Source organism: Psammomys obesus, unplaced genomic scaffold (assembly GCF_907164565.1).
Source record: "Psammomys obesus unplaced genomic scaffold, mPsaObe1.curated_primary_1811, whole genome shotgun sequence".
Lineage (NCBI taxonomy): Eukaryota > Metazoa > Chordata > Mammalia > Rodentia > Muridae > Psammomys > Psammomys obesus.
This window is the reverse complement of record NW_026590341.1, coordinates 423245-443714: the sequence shown is the minus strand read 5'-3', so window position 1 is coordinate 443714 and position 20470 is coordinate 423245. Positions and strand designations below refer to the sequence as shown.

At 47.0% G+C, this 20470-nt stretch overlaps 1 protein-coding gene across 2 annotated transcripts in view; it reads left to right on the top strand.

Annotated features, from left to right (window-relative positions):
- Ap2a2 (adaptor related protein complex 2 subunit alpha 2) overlaps nt 1-20470 on the top strand; it is a 64311-nt gene that overhangs the window by 26555 nt on the left and 17286 nt on the right. The window contains exons 3-9 of one of the 2 annotated variants that reach the window (XM_055606796.1): nt 4698-4840; nt 6000-6193; nt 9706-9835; nt 12309-12410; nt 16192-16300; nt 17776-17923; nt 19320-19488. In XM_055606796.1, the coding sequence (XP_055462771.1) occupies nt 4698-4840; nt 6000-6193; nt 9706-9835; nt 12309-12410; nt 16192-16300; nt 17776-17923; nt 19320-19488 (995 nt within the window). Of the gene's footprint in view, nt 1-4697; nt 4841-5999; nt 6194-9705; nt 9836-12308; nt 12411-16191; nt 16301-17772; nt 17924-19319; nt 19489-20470 lie in introns of both variants that reach the window. The other variant, XM_055606795.1, reaches the window with a different exon arrangement.

Here is a 20470-nt window from a genome sequence, read left to right as displayed (position 1 = left end):
GAAGTAGGAAGTCTTGTGAAGCTGAACTGTGCTGTGCAGGAAGGAAGTCCCTCCTGTGCACTGGCCAGGGCCTTCTGTGTGCTGAGCAAAGTTGGCCATTGAAGGAGTGCGGCAGTGACGGAAAGTCTTTTATCTGTTCTTGGTGAACTTGCGGCTCAGTGTCTGCTCTGGTTAGAAAGTCCAGTTGGCTTAGGTCTGTACTGCCTGGAAGACTGCAGTAGACGGTACCTGCTAGTCCAAGATCAGGCCTGCCACTTGGGTCAGATGGGGAGTAGACAGTGTTCCAAGACCTCCTGAGAGGATCAGAGTGCCATGAAAAAAGAAACGTTCCCAGGCCACCCAGGAGAAGGCTTTAGCTTGTGAGGTCTGGAGCAGCACTGTTTGTGCCTTTACCCTTACTGCTCTGAGAAAGGCAGTCCAGATGGAGCTGGATCTTAGAGCCATGGCCATTAGTTGGAATGATGTTGTCTTCCAAGAAAAGCACTTTTGCTTGTCAGCTACGGATACGCTATGCTGACATCTAGTAGGCAGAGGCTATAGGCTTCGGACACCCATAGGACATAGCTTCTTTCTACCAGAAAATACCTGGTTCAGAATGTCAGGATCAGCACCGTGGTGGTGCACTCCTTTAATTCCGGCATTCAGGGAGGCAGAGGCTAGTGGATCACTGTGAGTTTGAGGCCAGCTTGGGCTACAAAATGAGTCCATGACAGCCTATACAGGGAAACCCTGTCTCGAAAAACAAAATAAACCAGAATGTCAGGATCCCCTGTGTAGAGGGAAAAACTCAAAGTGTGGGGTTCACCCTCTTCTATATCACACCCAAATCACCCTGCAGCTCTGAGGACCTGGCCCCCTGGCCACTGTCACACTGCAGCTAGCCTTTCTTGGCGTGGACTATGCACAACTTCACACTTAGACCTGGGTTGAGGTGAGTGAGGGGCAGCAGTCCCTCTGGCAGGAAAGTGCTTCTCCCTGACCTTGAGTGTAGTTGGTTTAAATACAGTGTTAGAGTGTGGTCAGAGAGAACAACGGTGCAGAGAAACAAGATCCTGTGAGCTGGAGCCCACAGAGGCCCAGGAGACAGAATCATGGAGACTTTTAAGTCAGGTTCATGTTACAGTAAACTGGGTTTACAGCATTTAAAGGTGTAAAAGGCAAACTCGGTTGGAAACTGAGAAAGTATCAGATGTGAGAATGGACTTTGAAGTAAGACCAGTTGGGGCAACTTAAATGAAGGTACGGTAGATGTCTGAGGTGATAAGAGGTAATTTAAGAGAACTTTGGTTTTCTGAAAGATTGGCCGGATGAAAACTGTAGCTCAGATAGGTGGTGGGAGGCACAGACTAGAGTTGAAGCCTGGAAGGTTGCTTGGTGTCTTAGAGGAAAGGTGGGGTGTGTGTGATGGATGAGCTCTAGAGAATTAAGAATCTGGAACAAACACAGAATAAATAAAAGGAAATCTATCCTGAATATGTTAATATACAATGTGTAGGTTCAAAGACAGATGCTCTGAGCGGTGAGGGCCTGTCTCCACAGCAGCTGTGCAAGGCTTTTGAGCTGGAGCAGCAGGGAGCAGGAAGGATACATCTAGTTCCAGGGGAATCTAATATCCTCTTCAGCCACTGAATGCACACGTTGATACATGCAGGCAAAATAACCATACTCATAAAATAAAATAAGTGTAGGGATGGTGACATATTACCTTTTTTCTTGTTTGCTTTTTTACTCTTGAGGCAGGTTTTCTCTGTGTGGCCTTGGCTGTCCTCTGTAGACCAGGCTGGCCTCAAACTCACAGAGATCCTCCTCCGCCTCTGAGTGCTGGGATTAAAGTTGTATACTAACACCACCGCCTGGCTGGCACACACTTGGGAGGCACAGGCAAGTGGATCTCTGTGAGTTCATGGTTAGCCTGGTCTACGTGGCAGCAAGTTCCAGGCCACCTATTAACTTGTGACACCCCATCTCAAAAAACAACTCCTCCAAAACCCTGAAATAACAATAGTACTTCTAATAAAGGCTAAAAAGATGTTTTAAAAACAAGAATGGAAGAATTTCCTAATAGCATGCTTCTCACTGATAGACTCATGATTCCAGGTACAAGGTCAGCCACACAGAAATGAATGATAAAGCAGAGAATGCTAAGTAAATTTAAATGGTGATTGTATGTGGAAATAATGTCTTGTGGAGTTTAAAGTCTATGTAGAAATTAGGTCCTTGATAGCAAGCAGATAAAACATGATAAAACGTGAGCAGTGAACATTGGAGAGTTGAATCTGTATCTTGTTTATTTTTATGGCAGTCTAAACTTACTGAATGATTGACGCTGAGTTATACAAAAAGGCACTACTTTAGTTAAGACTTAGAATCATCCATGGACCAGGCTGGCCTGGATTGTGTGATATCATGAAGGTTGACTTTGAACTTCGGATCCTTCTGCCTCCACCACACTGGTTCTGAGATTATAGCTGCTTCCTGCCACACCTGGTGTTGGAGGTCTTCCTGCATGTTGGACAAACATCCTACCAATGAGCTGTTTCCAGTCCAGTTAGTTCATATTTGGCCATCTCAAAATAGTTAGAACCGTTACAACATTTAGTTGGTCCATTTATATACTGTGACTCCCTGTTGGATAGACAATCTTTTTTGTTTCTTTGTTTTTATTTTTGTTTTTCGAGACAGGGTTTCTCTGGGTAGCCTTGGCTGTCCTATACTCACTGTGTAGACCAGGCTGGCCTCAAACTCACAGAGATCTGCCTGCCTCTGCCTCCTGGGTGCTGGGATTTACAGCATGCTTCACCTTGCCTGGCTCTTTTTTTTTTTTTTTTTTTTTTTAATGATAGAAACAAAAGTATACCTAAAAGCGAAGCTTCCGGAAAAACTGCTCTTCTGTAAACTTGACCTTGCCTGGCCTTGCATTTAGAGCTGGGTCTCTAAAAGACATCCTCATTGACAACAGTTTTGTTCAAGGGAATATTCACAGAGTACTTTGTGGGCATGAGGTGATTGTAATTATAAACTTTCACAAAGGACTTGATCTTTGATTTTTGGTGATTTTCTTTTTGCCCGTAGCAGTTGTCACTTTTCAGGGATAATGATCAAGAAAGTAAGGTTATTGTTGATCCATATCTGTAATGTGGCCTCATATTCACAGAGATGTGTCTGCCTCTGCCCCCTGCTATCATGCCACATACATACACACAGCATGAAGAGAGCTGAGGATAAGTTGGAGGTGCAGCCAGCTAGATGGGCTCTAGTGTTTGAGTTTTAAGTTATGGTCTGCTGCTAGGAGAGAGGAAAGGTTTCCCAGGAGCTCTGCAAGGCGACTTTGAGTTGGTCTTCATCCAACCGGTGCAGTGTTTGTTCTAGACATCCCTGTGAGGTCAGCAGGTCTGCATGTCTGCATATAGCCCTTAACTAGCAGGAGAATGCTGCTGTTATAGCCTTGACCAGTCACTTATCTTTAGGCCATACATACCTTTTGTTTTTCATAAAGTTATTTATTTGTAACCACAGCCTGCATAATGCATATTTAAAATTTTTTAAATTTTATTTATTTTACATCCTGACTGCAGTCCCCCTGCCCCATCTCCTCCTCCTCCATTTCTCTTCAGAAAAGGGCTGGCCTCTGGATATCAACCTGCCATGGCATATCAAGTTGCAGTAAGACTAGGCACCTCTTCTGTTAAGGCCAGACAAGGCAGCCCAGTTAAGGGAAGGACTCCCAAAGCCAGGCAACAGAGTCAGAGACAGACCCTGTTCCCACAAGAAGCTCAAGCTACACAACTATAACATTTGCATGGAGGGCCTAGGTCAGTCCCATGCAGGCTCCTTGGTTGGCAGTTCAGTCTCTGTGAACCTCTAGGGGCTCAGGTTGCCTGATCCTATGGGTTTTCTTGTGGTGTCTTTGACCCCTCGGCTTCTACAATCCTCCCTCCCCATCTTCTGAGGGATTCCCCAAGCTCTGCCTACTGTTTGACTGTGGATCTGCGTCTGTTCCCATCAGTGGGTGAAACGTCTTAGATGACAATTTAGACCATACGTACCTTATACTGACTTAGCATCACAGAAGACTCAGCCTAGTGAGAGTAGTATATGCCAGCATCACCTCCTGCTGCAGGTCAACTCAGAAATATCCCTGTGCTTCAAATAAAGTGAGCAGCAGTGCTGATGGCTCTCAGTTACCCAGGGAGCTTTGTGCTGTAGTAAGCCTTGAGTTGAACTGGGATCAGGAGGGAGTTCAGTTATGCCACCGTTTGTGGACTGTGTGTGTGGTTTTATGATAGGTGATTTACCCCATAACTGTTGTGAAATGGAAGATAATTTATAGTAAGTGTATCTGCCTAAGGCAATAAGCTTGTTTAAAGGATTAGCTTGATGGCTTGTGCAGGGCTTGCAGATCTATTGCTTTGGGGCTTTTGGGGCCAAGGCAGGTTGAGAGAGGTCATGACCCCACTGACAGGCACATGCAGGTCTTTTGGGCACAGAGCACTGACCGCCGGGCATTCTGGATTGTGGTGTGTACCACACTTATTAAGTGCAAAAGTCACTCTAACTGTATGTGTCTGGCTGCATGTCTGGCTGGAGGCCTCTGCTCTCTTTGAGGCCTTCACTGCAATCTGTTACTCTGCTACACAGTTCTCTGCCTTTCTCACCTTGCCCACTAGATATAAACCTTTTATTCATCTTTTGTGTAGGTGATAAGGCTCTTGATGGCTACAGTAAAAAGAAATATGTCTGCAAATTACTGTTCATCTTTCTCCTTGGTCATGACATTGATTTTGGACACATGGAAGCTGTGAATCTTCTGAGTTCAAACAGATACACGGAAAAGCAGATTGTGAGTATGGTTGAGGGGCAGGGCCATGCACCCTGTGTGCAGTTTGCAGACTCCTCCTTCCACTCTGTCCCGTATTGGGTACCAACCACCTGTGCATCTGGCCCATGTTACTGCCTGGTGCTGGTTCCTTCCAGTCATGTTCAAAACCATCCAAGCCTAGTTCTTTGCTTTTTCTAGGGAGCAGTGGTGCCAAGAATAGACTTTGAAAAGGGGTGGCCCTTTTCTCCACTGCAGCTCTCTGTTGGCTGAGGCTGGTAGATTCTCTGTGCTCACACTCCTTTATCTGCTGCCCACGGCCTCAGTGCCTTCTTTTCACAGGGCCTTGTTACTGAGTACAGTGTCAGCAGAGACTTTATTCCAAGGCCTTTTGCATGACTGACTAAAAAAGGGTCTGTGCCCACAAGGGCAAGAACTAAAGCCATAGAAGGTGCTGGCCCTTTCCTGTCCCCTGCTACACCAAAGTATAAGGGTCCCCGCCTTGCAGGCTGCTCAGACTTGCTTAGGCTTGGAGTTTCAGCTCTGCATTCTTTTGTAGTAAGTAAGGCTGTTTGTGTTTCAACAATAGCTTTCTCTTTTGGTTAAAAAAGTAACTTACAGCAATTAAAAAATAAGCCAATTGTCTTAGGATTTTCATTAAGAGAGTGAGGTTTCTGTATTTTCAGGCTCCACACCCTCACCTTTAAGTGCCAGAATGGTGGGATGAGACTCGGTTTGAACGGTGGTGAGGCAACAGTGGAGATAAACCTGAGGGAGGAGTGGGTAGCAGGAAGCCAGCTTTTGGGCGTGTGTATTTATTAGTGAATGATACCAGGCTTGGTTCTTGCAGTGGCATCCCCCTCCCTTCCTGACCTGAGGATGGTGTGGCATCTGAACACAGATGTGTGAGCTACCAAGAGGGAAGTGAGGCTCAGGGAAGGACTGAGTGACCTGCTTTCCTTGTGCCTCTGACTATGCACACATTTCAGTGGGATTGCCATGTCAGGCTGAGTGGTACGAAAGTGTTGTTCACTGGTACATTGCCAGAATATGGGCAGCCTTCAGGGATAAGTCTGTGTGGCACCCATTGGGATGGCACTAGAGGCTTTCCAGGCTTGCTTATCTGTGCATTGTGTTAGGCGTCTTGTCATAAGCCTTTTGTCCCTGCCTTCTGGGAATACAGGGTTACCTTTTCATCTCTGTGTTGGTGAACTCGAATAGCGAACTGATCCGCTTGATTAACAACGCCATCAAGAACGACCTGGCCAGCCGCAATCCTACATTTATGGGCCTGGCCCTGCACTGCATCGCCAATGTGGGTAGCCGTGAGATGGCGGAGGCCTTCGCTGGAGAGATCCCCAAGATCCTCGTGGCAGGGTATGTATCTGGGTGCAGTTGATGGGCAGCATGCGCTCCTTCTAAACACAGTCCACTCTGTGCAGTGTGGGATGTCATGGAGCCCTACTTCAGAGCTCGGAGGCACAGAGTCTCTCCCTGAGGTCACTGAGACTTAAAGCAGATCATAGAAGAAAGCCCTTCTTAGCCTGTAGCCTTGCGTGGACTCCAGGGAGAAAGAAACCAGTTGTTTGGCATAGCCTTGAGTCTGATCCCTTCCAAGAAACATTGGAGCAAAGGCGAAGCCCTTGTGTCTTGAAAATTCTGCATCATCTCTCCCCTCAGTTCATTTGAAGAGCTGTCAAGTGGTGCTCAGGGGTCACTCTGGAAGAATTTGAAGCAGCCCTGGACTGTGTCAGGCCTCAGGGTTGGCAGAGGCAAGGCCAGCTTTGTCTGGTCATATGCTTTATGCTGTTGTGTAGCCAGTCCACAGACATAGTGGTTATATTCGTCATGGTCTAGGAGACAGGCTAGGACAGTAGTTAGTGAGCTGAACAGAGTGTCAAGGCCCTGGGAGCAGTGGCTGCAGCCCTCTGCTACTATGGAGCTGGTGTATAGGTAGGGCTCCCAGAGGCCAGAACTTTCCTGCATTCTCTACCTAGTCAGCTATCTGGGGGAAAATAGGTGCGATTGGCACGGAGTAAAGAGTTGGAGAATTTTCCATTTTCACAGCGGAGAGCCTACACTGTCATTCAGTAGGCAAAAGTACAAAGATGGTTTGCATGGTACAGACACAAAGCAGAGAACAGTGCAGGCCTCTGTCACTGTGCTGTGTGCAGGAGCTTTAAGCCAGCCCCGATACCTCAACCCTGAGCAGTGTGAAGCACAGGCGGGCACAGGAACCAGCTGTAGAGAACTGTCTTGTGGAAACAGGTTCAGAAATGTGGGTGTGAACCACAAGAGATTGATGAGATGCAGTACAGAGTTGAGTGGCCGTGGGAAACTCAAAGGCTTATTACTGTAGGCTATAAGCAGAAATCATAGAGAACACAGGGGTATCTGAGGGAGATCACGGTGGGTGTTTGGGTAGAGGAAGGGCTGGAATTGAGACCAGAGAGGAAGGAAGTTGGGCAGGATGCAAATGTGAGCTGCTAGCAGGGTCTCCCTGGCCTTCCTCCCTAGTAGTCACCATGAAGTCCTGTAGACAGGGCACCTGAGTTCTTTGTGCTCCATCAGGAACCTGGCTTAGACATCTCTGTTATGTTGCTGCCTTCTGGCCCTGCCACAGGGCTGGTGTAATGGAGGAAGTGCAGACAGGGTAATCCTTGAAAAACGTTAGAGGAGCAGGAATATTTCCTGAAATACACAAGAGCACATGCTGAGTGACCACAGGACGCAATGCTGAGTAAAGGTTCTTTAGCAGAAGACAGATGGTGCCTCCCTGTTAGAGCATGTTGGACTGTAGGGACAGTTCATGGGAGAGCTTACCGTGGCACCCTGTAAGCAAGTGGCGAAACCCCACTGAGCACTAGATGATTCTGGGAACAGTGTTTGAGCACTGTGGTTGAGGGTTCTCATTAGTGTGGCTCTTGGAGATGGAAGGACAGTGAACATAGATGATAGAGTAGGCCTGTCAGCAACAGGATGTGAGGCTGGGGAGGGAGGTGACATTGGTGCCTTGGACACAGTAGAGGATCAGTATATCTTGACAGCTGGGCGCTGCTGTGGGCCCAGTGGGTATATGAGGGTGCTCTGTGTCCTTACCTCTGGGCTGGCAAGTGCTTGTTCCTTCTCTCTGAGCTGTCTGTTAACATCAGCCTGGGAACAAGAGGAGATGGCCTCCTGGTTCAGCATCCTGGTTGTATGCACAGACACGAAACACGGTTCTTTTTGCACGACCCTGCAGCTGTAGCCTACACTGAAGGCACCTGACAGTGACTCCTGTGGGGTTGAAATGAGGCCTGCTCTTCTCTCCATGGGATAAGCATCTAAAAGAACTTTTAGGCTAGGCTGCAGCTTAATGGTGGCATTTATCTAGTATGTGTGAAGCTCTGGTTTCCATTCCCAGCACTACACATAAACCAGAATTACTGAGTAGTGATTTTTTTTCTTTTGCAAAAGTCCTGGGGCAGATTTAGAAGGTTTTCTTATTGGTTTTGCTTCATTTGGGAATAATAATAATAATCTAGTCCATAGGCCCTTCTCTTTCTTGTCACTACAGCCACAGTTCCCACAGTGCCTTAAGGAATCCACCTAGTTCTCCACTCCTCCATCCACCCCCACCTCCTGAGACACTTTGTAGCTCTGGCTGTCCTAGAACTCACTATATAGAACTGGCTTCAAACTTAGAGAGATCCACCTTGCCTTTGTCTGCTAAGTTCTGGGATTAAAGGCGTGCACCCTGTGTCTGGCTTTCCAGCTGGTTCTGATGGGGATGTTCTGACAGCCTCCTTCAACAAACATCTCTTAGTCAGCCTGTTTTTCCCCCACTGTTTGACTGTTTTTGAGATAGGGTCTCAGTGTGTAGTCTGTTTGGCCTGGAACTCACAGAGATCCTTCTGCCTTTTCCTCTTGAGTGCTAGGATTAAGACGTGTCATCACACCTCCTACGTCTTGGCAGGGACTATTAGGATGAAGCGGTCTCCAGAGCTGCTCTGTCCTCAACAGAGCAGATATTAGCTGCCTCCCTGCTTAGTGTCTATACCCACTTACAGCTTTGTTCTTCTGGCCTCTGGGTGGCCTTGGAAGGAGGAGAGAGAGAGGGCAGCACCCAGACGCCAGAGGCTGCTTCAGGCCCTCGAATACATGGTATAGCTGGAAGGCAGCAGCTGTGTGTGAGGTGTGTGAGGTGAGGAAGGGAACACAACAGCTGCATGTAGCTAATGTGAAGCTGCAGACTGGGCCAGGACACAAATGTGCTTTCTCTTAAGACTTTTCAGTTAGATTTGGTGTGGCGACATATATTTGTAATCTTAGCATTTAGGAGGCTGAGACAGGAGAATCTTGAGTTTGAGGGGAGTGTAGGATACATGGCGACACTTGTATTAAACAACAATGAAAATCCAAAGAAAAAGAAAAAGAGACCCTACCTCTTCACCAGGACAAGACAACTTGAGCCTGCTGCCTCAGCATAGGGTGAAGTGTGTGGAGTAGACACGAGAAGAAACCGCTTATATTTCAGGCCTCCAATCTGTTCCTGCTGTAACGAATTCGGGGCTGGGGGGAGTTCTATGATTCAGATAGGAGCACCATTGACATGCCTGTCCTCTGTAGTCCATATTGTATTCATTGTCTAGAAGGGGATGAGAGTTGGTGCCTTTGGAAGCCAGAGAGCAAATAGTGCAGGCTTTTTGCCTGTGTGGTGGCCTGCTTGAGTTGTGTCTTTTAGAGTGACCTAGGTAGTGCTGGCATGTTGAGCTGTGCAGGCCTTCCTGACCCACTGGTCTCCTGGTGAATCTCATGTGCTGTCCACACAGCCCCATGCTCTGCTTGGCTTAGTTTGTGGTACCCTCAGAGGTCACCGTTCTCCTGAGTGACTGATGTCTGTTTTCCAGAGACACCATGGATAGTGTGAAGCAGAGTGCAGCCCTGTGCTTGCTGCGCCTGTACAGGACATCACCTGACCTAGTTCCCATGGGCGACTGGACATCTCGTGTGGTACATCTCCTCAATGACCAGCACTTGGTAAGTGTCTGAGTTTCATTCCACTCTTAACCACCCAGCAGCCTTTTCAGAAGTTGTAGAAGCGGCGCTTTGAGATGCTCAGGTTGATGAGGGTGACACATGGTCTTCTCTGCAGCTAAGCACACAGGCTGCCATCATCTCCCTGCAGCAAGTCAGTTCCCCAGTGAGTCCATCTATGCAGGGTGATTCCCACTCAACACTTATGTTCCTGTAAGCTGTTTGTGTGGGGCTGTGATGGGTGTGTTCCACCTCTTGGCTGAGCTACAGTGTACAAGTCTTACTAAATTACCTATATTGTAGAAGACCCAGAAGTTTGTGATTTCATGACTAAAGCTGCTCAGCTGGGTGGGAGAGAGCTGTGGGCCATGGCATCTGCTGCTTAGACTGTTGAACAAGTGAATCTGATGACCTGGCTGGGGTCAGGCAAGTATGTTAGCTAGTTACCTTTTTCTCCCAGGATAATCTGTTGTGAAAGTTAAAGATTGTTAGATGCACATTCAGACAACAGTACATGAGGCTTGCACTGGACATTTTCAGTGACAGCCATTCAAGCTGTCCCTGTGTCAACTTGTGGTTGTTGAGATAGGAGTTAGAGTAGATTTTGAAGGGAGTGCAGAGAAGGTCCTGGGGAGGAGCTATAATGCTTTGTGAGTGGGCCCTGAGCACTTAGACCCTGAAGTTTGAGTACTGCCTGGGGATCAGAAGATACTGCTGGAGGCCACCCACTGTGTCAGATAAATGGTTTCTTCACCATTGACAGACTGTGTAAACAGTCAGAATTTTCCAATTTTATAGCTGAGGAAACCAAGGCTCAGAAAGGTTAAGATTCTCATACCTGTGTCAGACTTAAACCAGGTTTTTGGAGGCTGTGAGAATCAGGTGTCACACAAATGTGCAGATGAACCAGCTGTGAGGAGCATTGAGCAGCATTTGCACTAGTTCAGCACCTTCTATGGATGGTTTTGTCTGTGGAATTATGGCAGAAGTTATTTTTGGCTCCCTGTTGTCACCTGGCTGTGGCTTCGAGCCATTTCCAGATAGCAAGGCTGGGTCTTTGGTGCCAGGACACTGCCTGTCTCTGGATACTGATTCTGTGACCCCAGTTTCTTGTTGCTTTTAGTTTTTCACATGCATATTACTTTGCTAGCATTTTGGCTCATGACAGAAACTCAGTTCAAAGTAGATAGATCAGGTCATCATATCCAGACCCACAGGACTTGCTTAGTAGCCCAGCATGCTCTGTTAGCTGCTCCAAAGCCATGTCCAGCTTTTTGCCACTGTTGAAGGCCTGAGACGCTGCTCTCCTGGACTCATTCTTAGGGACTGTAAGGTGTCAGATGCCTGCTTATGGTAAGCTTGGTGCCTTTTCTGAGAATAGTGTTTAATTCCAAGGCCAAGGACCTGAAGGCCAGACCAGGAATACGTAGAGGCCAGCAGTAGAGGGATGTACTGGGTGAGGCAGGAGCTAGCCCTGGTGACCTGTAAGTGGGAGTAGATGACCTAGAGTTTCAAGGCATGAGCTGCCATCTGGGCAAGAGATTTGGAGATGGAGCAAAAAGCCAGGGGTGCCCTATATCCACCTGAGGCCAGGGGTTCCTGAGGACCATGTGCTAGCATACTTCAGTGTGCTTCTTATTTTTAGCTTCCTGTGAGACTACAGAAGGAGGGAGAGCAAACCATAATGTGGAGGGAGGCCAACTCAGTGGCCAACAGTTAGGTATTTGCATGTAGCTTGAGTAGCTGTCTTTCTTGTGGATTTGGTCTAGCAATGCCTGACTCCCAACCTAATGGAATTGACATTTGGTTTTGAACAAGCATCTTGCTATATAGCTCAGGCTGGCCTTGAAGTAACAATCATGCCTCTTCCTCTGAAGTACTGTGATTACAGAAGTGCCATACTTCCAGGCTAGAGATTCCTTTACTTAAGCAAAATCTTTCAAGAGATACGTACCGGAAACAGCTGTTTGTTGTCCTAGGACAGTGGTAGACCTCAGGTCTTGTGGGGGAATGCCATGGTGTGCTGGGGTTTGAGCTCCTCCCATCTGAGCCCAGGCTGTGTATGGGGATTCTGCAGGGGAGCAGTCTCCAGCCAAGTTAAGACACAGCAGGACTGTGAAGACTCAAATAAGTTGGAAGGTTCTATCTCCCATTACATTGGGCACAGTGATTTAAAGGCAACTAGAGCAGATAGGTACAGAGGTACACAGGTGACAGAGATTAAGGCTCTCAAGCTTTCCAGTTGCAGCCTAGCCCTGCTTCACCTGCAAGTATGTAGGCCAAGCTGGACTAGATTTCCAGTTTCCAGAGAGAATGTGGACCCAGAAGGAGCCAGTATGCCTTGCCTCAGTTTTACAGACCTCATGTCAGTCAGGGAAGGTCTGGGGACCAGGTAGCTGTAACCATAGAGTGTGCTTTATATGTACTGTCACCTGTGGTGCCTGCGGGCCTCCTGATTGGAGTCTTCGTCTTTCAGGGTGTAGTGACTGCTGCAACTAGCCTCATCACCACCCTGGCCCAGAAGAATCCTGAGGAGTTCAAGACCTCTGTCTCTCTAGCCGTCTCTCGACTCAGCAGAGTAAGTCCTTGTGTGGGGACAGGCATCAGGGTGGATTTGATCTTCATTGCTCGATGAATTATTACTTAATGTTTTAGAATGCAGGATATTTGACTCACATTGTAAATTCCAGAATAGAAATTGCCCCTGACAGTCCTTGACACATTTCTTTCTCTTTTAGTTGACAAGGACCCTGCCCTATCCAGTGTGTTCATTGAGGGGCAGTTGCCAGTGCCAAGTTCTCCTGTCCCCTCTCCTAAAGGGGAGAGCCTGTTAGCTGGTATAGTCCCCACCCACCTTCTCTGCAGCTAGGACTGGCCCTGGCTTTTTGTCTTGGATTTTGTCAGCAGGTCTGTGTGGCATGTTTTTATTTTGTATGTGTCTGTCTGGCAGCCTTGTGTGTGAACTCCTCACTTTTGTTTGGAGTAGCTGTTGCTACCTTTTTGATCCTGCAGAGAAGTGGCTATTCAATGGAATGCAGTGTAGTCATCCTTGTTGTCAAGCCTTTTGTTCCTTTCTGCTTGGAGATAATCATCAGTGACTGGCTGTGAGCAGCCCCAGGTGTGTCATGGTCTACATACATGTGTGTGAAATGTTGGTCGCAGTGGGATGGCATCGCTCAGGCTGTAGGGGTTTTCAGTAGCTTCTACAGTAGTTGCTGTTACACCGGTAGCAATGTTCCTCTGCTCTGGCCTTGCCTGAGGCTGCTCACTTTGGCCTTTTGGACTTACATCTTGTGACATAGCCTGATAATCATTGATGCTGCTGAGCATTCATATGGATTGGCACTGTTGGCTGCATTGGATTGGAACATGCAACTTTCTAGCACTTACTCCTTGCTGTTCTTCAAAAGTAGTAGGTGCATATGGCCTTTGCTGATCTATGTGTAGAAGTTAGTGTGACATGCTATTTGGCTTTTGGGGGGCCAGAGAGATGGCTCAGAGGTTAAGAGCGCAGGCTGCTCTTCCAAAGGTCCTGAGTTCAATTCCCAGCAACCACATGGTGGCTCACAACCATCTATAATGAGATCAGGTGTCTTCTCTTCTGGTGTGCAGGTGTACATGCAGGCAAAGATTGTATACATAATAAAAAATTAATAAATATAAATAAAAAGGCAGGCTTTCACTGTATCCAGACTGGTCTTGAACTGACAGCCCTTCTTCTATGACCAGGTGTATTACAAGTGCTGGCCATGTTAGTGTTTTGCAGAGTCCTCTGGTCAGACTTTAAGTTGCTGAGCCTCCACTGGTCAGCATACTAAATCCTGCTATTGAGGCCAGCTGCTCTCAGGCCATATCTAGGTGGCACAGCTGGCGTTGTTCAGATATGAGAGACCCAACATCCTGGACTACCCTAGAGAACTAGTTACTCTGTGGGTCCTACTTCCTGCTCTTCCCACACTGCTCTCTGGAGCTATTAACCTGGTCTCTACCCCCAGAATCTATTGCAAACCAGGAGTCTCTGTTACCTTCTGTAGCTTTTTAAAATTTAAGATTTTTAAGATATGGTATCAAATTTAAAGATTGTCTTTTATTAGATTAGTAGCTCTGCTTTATGTCTAAAATGCTATTCTCAGTGATTGCTTAAAAATTTTGTTCTTTTTTGAGGTGCAGAGGATTGAATCTAGTACCTGTATGTGTTAGGTAAGCACTTCTGCTGTGCTATATCACCAGTCTAGAATTTATGCTTTATTTTTTAATTATTTATTATGTAAACAGGGTTGTCTGCATGTATGCGTGTGTGCCAGAAGAGAACACCAGATCTTACTATAGATGGTTATGAGCCACCATGTAGTTGCTGGGAATTGAACTCAAGACCTTTGCAAGGGCAGCCAGTGTTCTTAACCTCTGAGCCATCTCTCCAGCCTGAATTTATACTTTATTATATAGTTGTCTTTTTATTTTTTTGTTTTTAGTTTTTGGTTTCTCTGTGTAGCCTTGGCTGTCCTGGACTTGCTTTGTAGACCAGGCTGACCTAGAACTCACAGAGGTCTGCCCACCTCTGCCTCCCTGAGTGCTGGGATTATAGGCGTGCACCATCAAGCCTCGTTGCAGCAAGAACTTTTAAACCTTTCTGTAGCCATCTCTGTAGCTCTCTCTTTTCATTTTTATATGGGTTCCGTGGGTTGATCTCAGGTTGTCAAGTTTATGAGGCATTTTTGCCCACGCTTCCAAGGTCTTGCTCTGTAGCCTAGGCTGGACTTGAATTGGAGATTCTCCTCTTCCCCCTCCCAAGTGCTGGGACTGTAGGTGTGCACCACCATGCTGCTCTGCAGGCATGCCTGATTTATCTATTTATTTATATTGCATCACATTGCTTATTTATTTATTTTGTGCTTTTCCTCACAGCCGTGGGGTGTGTTCTGCGATCTTGATTTGTGTTTTTCTACTGATGAAATTGGGCATCTTTACATTGCTCATTGACTGTGTGCTCATCTCATAGACAGAAGTGGCAAGTCCCACTTTTTTGTTTTTGGTTGTTGTTGCTTTTTTCCCCTGCTGGGAGGAATTGTTGCGATTGAACTGGTGGCCTGCGTCTAGGTGGTTTTCCATCCCTGAGCTACACCTCTCGTCCCCTTCTCTGCTGTAGCTTCATGGACCACATCTGAGGTGTGCTTCATTGACTGCACTAAGTCCTCTGCAAAGCATTTGCTCTTGATTTTCTTGGTTTTCTCTGTTGTATTCTCCTACTTTGTTCCCGTTTATGTCTTTCTTGTCTTCTTTTTTCCTAAACATTTAGAGTCTTCCTTGCCTTCCTGGTATAAATAAATGCTTTTAAAGTTGCAGGTTTCTCTTGAGCATGATGTAGCTGGAAAATACACATTGGAAAGACAAATAACATTGGGCCTGTCTCTGCATTTCCCAGAGGCGGTGTTGGCTTCTTTCTGTCTGGCTTGGCTGCTTGCTGTCTACTTTCTTCCTGTTTGTGGAGGGGTGTCTACAACCTGAGTTTGGAGCTTTCTAGAACGTGCTCACTTATGGCTAAAGGGTCACATAGGTACACTTTTAGGAAGGGAGTAACCCTGAGTCCTTAGAGAACAGGAGGTAACAAGCAGCTGGGCATGGTGGTGCAGGCCTTTAATCCCAGTACTTGGGAGATAGAGGTGAGTGGATCTCTATGAGTTCAAGGCTAGCCTAGTCTACAAAGTGTGTTCCAAGACAGCCAGGGCTATTGCATAGAAAAAGTCTACCTCAAAAAACAAAAACAAAACAAGAGTAACAAGAGGTAACAAGAGAGGACAAGGGGCTGTGTGCTGATGGGGACAGCTATGGCATCTGTGGTCAGAGCTAGGCCAGGGGCCATATTGGAGGAGGTGGAGATTGTATTAGAGCAAGTGCTGCCTGGCTCAGCCAATTCATAGCATGGCTCAGGCTTGGGGGCTGTGGGTCAGAATATTAGCTTCTTGGGTTGTCCCTTTCGTTCTGGGTGACCTTGAGGCATTTTCTTTAGCGTTTTGCTTACTTTCCAGCCCACAAAGGAAACACTGATTCCTTCTTTAGGTGTCAGTGTTTAGTACTAAGGGATGGTTGCTGCTTGGCTATTGCTTGGAAGCAGCCTTGGTTATCTGTGCACCATAGCCCTTGTGGTGACAGCATTTGGATATGTCTTCTGAAAGGGGTGCATAGTGTGAGCTGATGTGGCCATGCCAGCTTCTCTTTGAGAGGAGACAGGAAACAGTATTGAATATACTGAGTACTGCAAACTTCTCAGAAGGCATGGCCCAGGGAGCTAGGGCGGCTTTTCAGTGGGCCCCTGTGGAGGCTGCTGAGGACAGCCTCTTATCCACTCACCTGTTTTACAGATTGTGACATCTGCATCAACAGATCTTCAGGATTATACTTACTACTTTGTCCCAGCTCCTTGGCTGTCAGTCAAACTTCTGAGACTGCTGCAGTGCTACCCGCCCCCAGGTAATGTTCCCTGCAGCCCTTCTAGGGTTGATTGTGGCACCTCCCCACCCCTCAAATGGCATTCCCCATACCCCTTCCATGCTTCCTACTCCATGGCCACAGACTCAGTTCATCCCAAATTCTTCCTAAGGGAGAATTTAATTTCTTAGTTGATTAAAGGCTTTGCTTATTATGTTTAAAAGTTTATTAGGCGGTGTTTCAGAGTGAGGTCATGTTAGTGAAGTGCTGGCATGGTGGACACAAGGACCTGAGTTCAGTCTAAAGCACCAACATGAAAAAGCCAGACATAGTGGTACATGCTTGTAATCCCATTAGCAGAGAGGCACACACAGGAGGATCTAGTGTACGTTGACCTCTGTCCCCTTACACATGCACATATATCCACACACAACTGCTTGAGCACCACACACAAAGTTCTTTGGGAGCCTTGGTTCTCTTCTCTCTTCCTCCTCTTCTTTTTTTGCAATAGGTTCTTTTCTGTATAGCTCAGGCTGTCCTGGATTACTGGCATTTGGTTTCTATAGGTTTTAGTTTTAATAGTTTTTATATTTACTCTGTGTGTGTGTGCGCGCACTTATGTGTATTGTGGGTGCATGTGCCACAACATGCACGTGGAGGTCAGAGGGCAACTTAATGGGACTTGGTTCTCTCCTTCCATATGTAGTTTTTAAGGATTGAACTCAGGTCATTAGGTTTGATGGCAAATGCCTTTATTCACCGAGTCGTCTCACTGGCCCTTGTTTTTTTTTTCTTTTTTAAATGATTATTTATTTTCTGTGAACCTACATGTTTGTCTTTGTGAAGGTGTTGGATCTCCTGGATCTGGAGTTACAAATAATTATGAGCTACCATGTGAGGGCTGGGAATTGAACCCTGGTCCTTTGGAAGAACAGCCAGTGCTCTTAACTGCTGAGGCATCTTTCTAGCCTTCTTAATTAGGCAGGTCTTATGTAACTCAGTCTGGCCTTGAACTTACTATATAGTCTTGAACTCCTAATTCTTCTGCCTCTGCCTTCTGAGTGCTTTGATAAAGGTGTGTACCACCATGGCTGGCTTTATTTAGTGTTTTGTTTTGTTTTTTTTTTTTCCTTTTTATATTCCTCTGTATTTTCTCTGTTTTGAGGGTGATAACAGAGAAAAAGCCTCCTTGTCTGTGAAGCTCCTTAGAGGTTTTGCCCATAATTCTTAGGTTTTTATGACTAACATACTCTAAGTGGAAGTACTTTGTGCTTCTGAATAAGACGCAGGTGTGACTGCCACAGCTGCTCCATCCCCACCTCATGTTTATGACACTGGAACAGGGAGCTGTCCCATGGCAATTTTCAGATGCTCCCAGTCATACCTGCAGCTGGTAATAACCGTCAGAGGCACCCATAGGACCAGCAGTATATCCAAGGCCTCTTGCCTAGGTGTGGGATTAAGCTAGTAGGATGAGTGCCAAGGAGCCCAGCTGACAGTTGTGTCTTGCCCAGAAGACCCTGCGGTGCGTGGCCGCCTGACCGAGTGCTTGGAGACCATCCTGAACAAGGCCCAGGAGCCACCCAAGTCCAAGAAGGTCCAGCACTCAAATGCCAAGAATGCTGTGCTGTTTGAGGCCATCAGCCTGATCATCCACCATGACAGGTGAGCCACTGTCAGCAGCATACCCCTCTCAGAGACAGGGTGGAGGCTGGCCCTTGGTGTCTGCTGTTTGTGCAGAGGCTGACAGGTGGCCTCTTCTCTGGTCTTGGCTGTGTTGGGTAAAACCACTTACTCCTCTTGCTTCTCCAGCTCATGTGCCCTCTCTGGCCTCTAGGGCATCCCCGCTAGATACTTTTCTGGCTGTGGCATCTTCTCCAGACCTATATCTTCCTTCTGAGTATTTCAAGAGGCTTTTCTGAAAGGAAGGGACATCTGCATGCTGTTAGCTTTGCTGCTCAGGGAGGCATGCTCCAGTATTGTGGAGTCTCCTGGGGCAATGGTACTGACACCTCCCAGCTCCTGTAGAGGGTCCCGGGTGGGTCACAGGCAGTGGTTGTTTTACACAGCACAGGCTTGATTCTGATCGTTTATGCTCAGCCCTGGTGGCACGTTCTTGTTGTATGCCCATGGCACTGCTCTTTGAGACTCTGCCGGAAGCATGAGGCTCAGGAGCAGGTCTGTAGCAGACAGCTGCTTTTGCTATATCATTTAGATAATGTTGCTATGACAAAAACAGCCTGTCAAACTGGAGCAGGATTGAGACTGAACTGTTAAAAACAAAACTTGCAAGTAGGAGGGGTGCCACACATCTTTAATCCCAACACTCAGGGAGACAGAGGCAGGTGAATCTCCGTGAGTTCGAAGCCAGCCTGGTCTACAAAGCGAGTTCAAGGCTAAACAGAGAAACCCTGTCTTGAAAAACCAAGGAAAAAAACAAAAACGAAAAACTTGCAGTGTGAGGGAGATTTTATTGGTTCCTAAAAAACATGTAAGGAGGAATAGTGACGATTTAGCCTGTGTTCCACATTCATAGCCATCACCACACACTTTCTGCCTTAGCCTGGTCCAGTTTCCTGCGTGGCCCTGCTCCAGGTTGGTTTCTGTCCAGGTCTCTTTTGGATACAACTTGAAAAAAGCGAACTCTTGCACTACCAGAGCTTTCCAGAGTCCACTCTGGAGTAGAGGAGATCCCACAGGTTCATTGGAAAGTCAGTGCTTCTGCCTTACAGCTCCTCTTTACTGTACTCTTTACAACAGCCCTTCACTGGACTCCTTCCACTGTCACTTCTCATTGTACTTCTTACTCTGCTGCCTAACTGAGCCCTTTCCTCACTGCACCTCTTTACTGCACATTTTCCTTACTGTAGTCCTGCCTTACTGTGTCCCTCCTTACTGTACCACCTCCTCCAGCATCTCTCAACCCCCTGCTGTACATCTTACTCACTGCCCCCTTCACTACACTGCTTCCTCACTGTGCCCCTCCTTACTGTACTCTTCTGTCGCTCACAGCCCTCTCTGACTGTAGTCCTCTCCTTACTGTGTCTTTTGCTTCGTGCAGTGAGCCAAACTTGCTCGTCCGTGCCTGCAATCAGCTGGGCCAGTTCCTGCAGCACCGGGAGACAAACCTGCGCTACCTGGCTCTAGAGAGTATGTGTACCTTGGCCAGCTCTGAGTTCTCTCATGAGGCCGTCAAGACCCACATTGAGACTGTCATCAATGCCTTGAAGGTGTGCTCCTTGTTGGTCACGTGTGGCTACCTTTATGAGGAGGCCAGAAGACTAGGAGGTACCTCCTGTGGCCATAGACTAGTCCCTTCAAGCTGTTTAGTTTGGATCCTAGAGTGTTGGCCTGGCTCCTGTCACTTGTTGACATATGGGGTGAATATAATAATTGGGTGAGAAAGCTGTCCATCTTCCTGCAATGAAGCCCTGCGGTTCTCAAGGATACAGCACCTGGGAACAGAGCTCTAGCCAAGTAGCTGATTTTGTCTCTGTTGTAGCCGTCCTGCTCCACGGGATGATTTCATGTGACACCTGCTTGGGAGTCCAAAAATAGTATAGTTCAGTAAGCAGAAATAGGTTGTTTTTGTTTTTTGTTTTTTGCTTTTTTTTTGATAGAAAGATGAAATATTTTGTTCTCATCTTCAGGAAGGTTCACCTTGTCAAGGATTTTAGATTCTTTTAAAGATTAGAATTTCCAGGATTTAAAGAACCTGGCTGAGGGTACCTGTTTTCATATCTGCTTCTGAGTGTGAGAGTGACATTATTAATATGCACCTCTGGCATGGTACACACTGCTGTATCTACATGTTAGTTCATTAGGGAACCATAGATGTAGACCCTTCATCTTGGTGAGTGTTAAGCTGTAATGAAGCAGGTGTGGCCCTGATCTGTATTTTTGTGTAAATCAGTAGGTATTTTGGTGTCTGTCTTGAACATGAGGTTGCATTTTAGATTTAGTTTAGTCCTGGCTGGGTGTCTGTTCTGGTCATTCCCTTTGATCACAAAGACAGCTCTCATCTCAAGCTTCTCTAGGTGTTAGGTGCCCTCTGCCCTGTGCTGGGTCCTCCTGCACTGTTCACCGCTGCAGGGGCCTCCCATACCTGCACTGTGCTTTTCCAGCACCATGTGTGGTAGGGTTTCTGGAGTCTCTTTCTCACGCCACCTGGAGAGGGGCTCAAGAACCTGCCTCGGAACCATTTCCCAGGGC